Source organism: Gobio gobio (assembly GCF_949357685.1).
Source record: "Gobio gobio genome assembly, chromosome: 25".
Classification (NCBI taxonomy): Eukaryota; Metazoa; Chordata; class Actinopteri; order Cypriniformes; family Gobionidae; genus Gobio; species Gobio gobio.
The window spans coordinates 11,844,290-11,851,108 of record NC_137121.1 but is presented as its reverse complement, the minus strand read 5'-3'; the positions used below and the strand labels follow the sequence as shown (position 1 = coordinate 11,851,108).

Below are 6,819 nucleotides of genomic sequence, written 5' to 3'. Positions count from 1 at the left end.
CCCTCATACGTTTTCATAAACAACCCTTCTGTATGAATTCGTGAAGTTGTCACAACCTGGCAATACAATAAAATCCCCCATATTTCACAAGCAGCAAGAGATAAAACACAGACAATTTGCCTGTAAAATCCAGGGAGAAAAAAAGCTCTGCCCATATAATTTTTATCTCTGCCATAAAACAATTTAGCTTACGTTTATGCACTAGCTTAAAAAAAAATAATGAAGTGAATAATAAAGCCATTACACATGATATCACATCTCATCTCAAGAAATAAAATCAATTACTGAACAATATTTTCATTAGCAAGAAAAACGGTCCATTAAAGAAAGTCAATCAGAGAAAAACTCAAAAATCTGGAACTTCAAGAGCCACATCAACTTCATCTGGGGTCTCCTCTGGGTTGAATGTGGCTTGCATTGCTTTTGCTGAATTCTTGTGAGCCTCCATAAACTTCTGAAGATACTTGGAGGTGTACAGCCAGTGGTGTTTCAGTACATCTTCAAGTTCAAACATTTTGGACTGTCTTGCATTCATCTTCCGAAAACGTCTGAACAGCTTGTTCCCAGACTCGTTGCCTTCACTGGCCCATGCTCCAATAGACCCGTCTCTCTCAACAATCTCAGGAACATGGGCCAGAGTCTTGTGGAGGTAGTTGGTAATTTTTCCATCATAGCGGTACTTAAACGTGGTGGAAAGGATGTCAGCAAATTGCTGAGAGTTGTAGCTATATCGGCAGAGTTGGTCAGGGCAGTCTCGGGAGGGACAGGTTGAACGCCACACAGGCTTCATCTGGAGGTAGAGTTCCATCAGTCTCTGTAGTGCCTCACGTCGTTCCTCGGAAGGAACCAGCTCACAGACCACCTCCACAGCCTCACGTGTCATCAGCCGACGTGCATAGTTTCCATTCATCCTCATCACAGGCTTGAGTTTCAGTTTCTTTCTTAGCTGTTTGTCCAGGGTTGACCGCCAACGGCGGCGTTCCTCTCGACTCGGATTGCTCCTCTGGTAGACTTCGCCGATCTCATCCTGAAAGATCTTGTAGAATTCAGTCGCATTGCCAATGTCACAGTGCAGGGCATCCAGAGTAGGCTGGGTCTCCATGAAAGGCTTGGCGGAAACACCTTTGACCCGGTCACGGAGTTCATCGGCGGACTCGGAGAAAGGATTTTTCCTCCAGATCTCGTAGCGTTCAAGATTTTCATCGTGGCTACGTGTGATGGAATGTAGCACCATGTTTTGCGAGGCTTCAGCTCGGGTTGAGTCGCAGAGTGTGCATACATAAGTGGAGCCTGATGCTTCGAGCCCTTCCATTTCACGAACCATCTTCTCATCATAGCCTGTACCCCGGAACAAGAACCTAAATGACCGTAGCAGACCACCAACAGATACGATAAGTCGGCTTTCCAACATGGCTTTCCGCTCTGCTACCACAGGTCCCAAGATTGCTGTCAGGGTCTCGTGGTCGGACTCATCCACAAACATGAGGCACATAGGTCGACAAGAGAGCTCAGAGTTGGGCTTTTGTTCCTGGAAGATGGTGATCCCATCGTCCTCACCCTCAACTCGGATGGAGATGGACATGATTGTGAAGGAAAACCTCACTGCCTTCTCAGGAACCGCTGGACCAGTTCCATGCTTCTCACTGACATCTCCCATTCCATCACAGGACTCTTTCACCACCACCGTAAAGCCAGAGGTGCACATGCTATCATCTAGCCCCCTCTCTCTTAGTCCTTCCATTATGTCCTCCTCCAGGTCTTTTAATGCAGAAACCAGTGCCACATCGTAGCGGAATCGTCTGGAAATGGTGTCCGCAGGGACATCATCAACAGAAGTTGTCCAACCAGAAAGGCCATCAATGATGCCCACATCCCAGGAGCTGCAAACGTTTTTTAAAGCTGGCTGCCATTCAAATTGGTGGAACCCAGGGAGAAGCTCTTTCTCAGCATTACGTAGAGTGTGCAGGGGCTGGAATATCTGGCGGCCACTAGTGGCCTTCACCGTGCGGTACATCTTGTGGTACTGACTGCAGCTAAGGAAGGTGTTGACCCTTATAGCTAAACACACTGCAGGATGCAGACCAAATCCCCTGCCTGAAAGAGAATACAGAGAGAAAACAAAACTGTGTGAGATAGAGTCAAAAGTTTGAATTCATTGAACTCGAAAAAAGTGAGACTGGGTGATTATGTGTCTATGTGTGTTTATGGACCAATTACAGAGCACCAGCAATTGAATGCTACGATATCTGTAATTCTGATTATAATTGCAGCATGGAATATGTCCTAATTGATCTAGATCAGAGAGATTATTAATGCTTAAGTTAGAAGAGAGGTGACTCAGCTGGCCTGGAAATACTGATATTGGCTGCTGATGAAAACAGGCACCAGCTGGGCCCTGTTCCCCTGGGGGGTGAAGACAGTATCTATGTAATTTGCAGATACAAGGGCTACTGATGTTGTTTTCACCCTAACAGGCTCTTTACAAGAATTGTTATTGTGAATGCGTATTATTACACATTCAGTAAAGTGGCGCTTATTCTATTTAAATTGACAGTGAGGCACATACGAAAAGATTCATACATTTTCTTGTGTTTAGATAACCTCGTGGATGTGTTTAATTCATTTTTAAATCTATTTGCAGGTAAATGTGAACATAATTGTGTAAAATTACATGTTGTTGTTCTATGAAAAATGAATACAATTAAATGCAGTCAGGCATTGAAAATTAGGCTAGTTCATTCTGCAAAACAAACAATGCCATATATTAGGTTGTAAATACTTCTATATTCTTATTCTTGGTTGCAGTCAAGCTTATGTGAATAAGTCAATAATGCATTATCTGTTCATTCTAGTTGTATTTATCTGACAACGACTGCTTTGACAGTCACATATTGTGGGTGACATGTTTCTTGGCAGTACCTTGCATCATAGCTTCCAGTTCATCTGCTTGTTTGTGTTCATTCCCGGCTCTCAGTGCCAGAAGGAAGAGCGTCAAACAGACAGACTTCACATCCCCTCCTTCTTCCTTTTCAGCAAACACCTTCACCTGGTTCTTCAAGTCTCTCAGCCTGTGTTTTTGAGCCCGACGGGTCAGCGACAACAGGTGCTGTCGAGGGCGCCCACCTTTGTTGATTGGCAAGTAACCATTGAGTTTCTTTTCTGAAGGGGTTTGTTCTTCCTGGGACTCTTTTTCATGGTAGTGGTTGAGGCAGTGTTCCCTAAACGAGTCCAATCGGACCCAGTCGCTGCATCCTTCGCTGGGGCAGAGCAGAGGGAGAGAGCTGAGGGTGGCAAGGAAGAACTTGGCTGGCTTGGTCAGGTGGGATGGGTTCAGGTGTTGGTTACAGGTGGGACAGTTCGGGCCCAAAGCTCGACTGTACCTTACTATGCAGACCCGACAGAACAAGTGCCGACACGGTGACTGGACAGGGTCAGAAAGCAGGTGATCACACACTTGGCAAGTAACAGCACGTAGCAGGTCCGCTGGGACTTCAGGAGGGATGAGCTTAGCGCTCAGATGGTCCCTCTGGCATTGTGTGATATTCTTTACCCATTGTCCTCTCTGAACTGATAGTTTTAACCATTCTTTCCCACCTGATCCCACAGGATTCTCTGTGGTCTGTCTCCACAATCTGTTGGCACCTGAAGTTTCTGGGGAATCCCTCTTAATTCTCTTTGGAAGGCTGTGTGCACCTTTAAGTGGTTTGGCCCGCTTCCTTTGCATTCGCTGAAAAGAGCTCTTCTTAGGGAAGCAGAGGTTGCAGTGGGAAGTGTGGGGCTTCCAGTCTGGGATCCGGGTCCTAGTGAAAGAACAAAAACCTCCTCCCCTCATGGAAGCAGTCCAGCATCTGTGACAAAACAAAGACGGATGCACTGTCTCCATGTCGGTTGTCACATCCACCTTGAAGACCTTCAAGATGACCTCCGGCCAGGTCACCAACTTGCAGCCCATCTTGCGCAAGGCACACCGGCTGGACTCTTCCAAGTCTCCCTGGACTTCATGCGATGGACCTTTAGCCTTCTGTATTGTGAGGCCACAAAGACGGCACAGGCTTCTGCAAAAGACGCAAGTAAAAAGTTTAACAATGATAGGCTTCCAAATTTCCACAAGACAAATGAACATTCAGAATTCATAAATGACTCAATATTGTCATTAGACTCACTTGAGAATATTCATATGTGTATCAATCTCCTGAAGCTTAAGGTCCACTCTGCCTCGACTGCTCTCCATGTTTTCCTTAGTCTTCCCTCCAAAACAGAGCTTCATAACACTGCCTGGAGAGCCTGCCATCTCCATCTCCATCTCCATCTCCACCTCAGGCTGGTTTTCCTTCTCCACCGGTGTTTCATTTGACAGAGGGGCCTTCTCCATGGACATGACCCGAAAAAGCTTAAACTTCCATTCCGAAAACTTAGGATGAGACAGTTCGTCAGGCATGGAGGCTCTGGGAGCATCTTCAGAACTCCACCTCCCTTTCTCCATGGCGTCAGCTTAGACTCTGCTGCTTTCAAGAGAGAGAAAAGAAAGTGAGAAGGAATAAGATTAATTCTTTATGAATCAAGAGTTTATGAGACTATGAGATTAGCTTGGCTGCCAAGGAATATTCTTAGGTGTAATAGAAAAGGGGGGTTTCAGGCTTACACATCCACAAAATAGGAGCAAAACAACATTATTTCCAAGGCTGTGACACAATCAGACAGATTTACTTAAGTCTACTGGCATAGTTTGTTAAAAGCAGCCATGAAATCCCAGCCCAAGCAAGCGTGAGAGCTTTGCTCTGACCCACAGTACAGCATTATACCATAAGTGGCATTTAGCGCCTCTGTAAAATGCATGAGACAAGCATTCAGAAATCGATGCACTGCTGAAAACTTCATTTCTCTCCTTCCTAACACTCTCGCTCAGGGACCCACCATGTCCTTTTATCTATCCCTCATCTTTTGTTTCATTTTTTGTCCCCCCCTCATCTTTCCCAGGTACCAAAGGTTTGCTAAATGGACACCTTTAGGGCTGTCAATCAGTTATAATAGTCATTTACTGTGCTGAAACGGGAGTTTAAGTCCGTAGAGGAGCTTGCTGGCATTTAACTGATTGTTTGAGGGAAAGAGAGAGAGTCAAGTCTTATGATGCACAGCCACTGACTGAAGTCGGATGAAGGGAAATTGTAATGCCAGCCATTCCCTATGAACCAGACTCTATCCTGTGTTTCAACCATGTCAACCAGATATGCATAAACACGCAAATAAAAACATGGACTCGCTCAGAAGTCACTTCACTCGGACTAGCAGTAGCTGTCAAACCGTTGCAGATTCTTAAAACAACTGTGTCACAATGTGACGCTCCTCTCTCATCCCATCCATAAGAAGGTAAATCGGTCCTCTTTCCTGATCAATAAATCAACAAGCGCTTACCATAACACTCCCATGCCGAGTACATGCTGGCATTTTCTCTCTATCTCTCTCTGTTTTTCTTTTTCTCCCTCTCAGCTTGTGTTTGCACCCTGGGTCTCTCCAGCTATCAGCTCTGAAATTAACTATTGAGACACGCATACACAAAAACAGCTGAGAGCATTCAGTCTGTCAGTCAGCTGGGTTGTCCTACCTTGTTTTTGAGACTCAGCTGGCGAATTCTCCCCTGGGGCCTTTCCGCATGGGGGCACAGGGGAGGCCTAGTGCGTTTCTGAGTGCGGATGTCTTCCAGGCTGTCTATCTAAGAGTGCCTGTCTGGATCTCAGTCGCTTGGTGCTCCTATAAAAGACTGTCTCTCTCCATAGGAAGAGAGTCCTATTTATACCTCAGTGTGGGGTCCTTAACCGACACATTTTTGCACCTGAGAAACATTGGAGGTCTCGGGAAGGGGTGGGGGTGATGCTAACCACATTCACACACAAACACAGACACACACACACACACACACACACACACATTTAAGCTACATAATGAGGGCATGCCAGACTTCTTGTTTGTTTTTACATTATGCCAATTAAAATGGTCATACATATTAACATTTTTTTCAAATCAAGGACAAATTGTGTAATATTTAGCAAACTTCTAGGACATTTCGTCCACAAACTATTTCAAAGTAAACCCTTACACACATATACACCAATATCATCGGCACAACCGTACACAGACACTCCAATAAACAACATAAATCATGTATTTTTAAGACACAAACACATGCACATTCTGCATCGTAAACACATTTCAGTACAAGGCTCATGGATACAAACTAACGCATCCCCCTGCTGTTTTCCCCCGGTACTCTCATCTTCAGCAGGTGGTCCAAGCCAACATGCTGCAGCTCTGCTATTTGATCCCTATCTATATAGAAAAACAGACGCCATTAAAACACATCAGATCAAAGGAATACATTTAAAAGAGAGATGACAACCATCTACTCAAGGCTGACTGACTAAACATCCTTTAAGGTGCATTAAAAAATTGGAAAAACATAGGGTGTAGTCCAACTGCATTTCACAGTTTCAGTATCCTGCTGAGACGTGGTTATTTTTCGTTGACTTTTTGGAACAAATCACCCATAGTATGAGAAACTAGGATGTCACTATAATGAGCATGTTGCAGTGCCACTATGAACTGTGTTGGTGTCATCAGCAAGTATGAATTAAAGGGATTTATTCGTTGATAAATAAATCAAGGGTGCATTTGCAGAAGAGTTACTGTGCTGTAATTGGTCCTGTGCATTTCTGCAATGCTATTCTGTCTGGACTTTTGACAGACTAGTCATTAAATAGTCACCAAGTGCCTGCAAGCATTGTCTGGCCTTTCTCATAAGAGAGTCGCAACTTCTGCAAACCA

General features: G+C 44.8%; 1 protein-coding gene across 1 annotated transcript; it reads right to left on the bottom strand.

The window, feature by feature from the left end:
• Positions 1 to 346: 346 nt before the first annotated feature.
• rag1 (recombination activating 1) lies at positions 347 to 4,483 on the bottom strand (the record flags this gene model as incomplete). The annotated part of the gene is made up of 3 exons (XM_079809574.1): positions 347 to 2,094; positions 2,920 to 4,055; positions 4,164 to 4,483. The coding sequence occupies 3 exons, from the start codon at positions 4,481 to 4,483 to the stop codon at positions 347 to 349; spliced, it is 3,204 nt and encodes a 1,067-aa protein (XP_079665700.1).
• Positions 4,484 to 6,819: the final 2,336 nt, after the last annotated feature.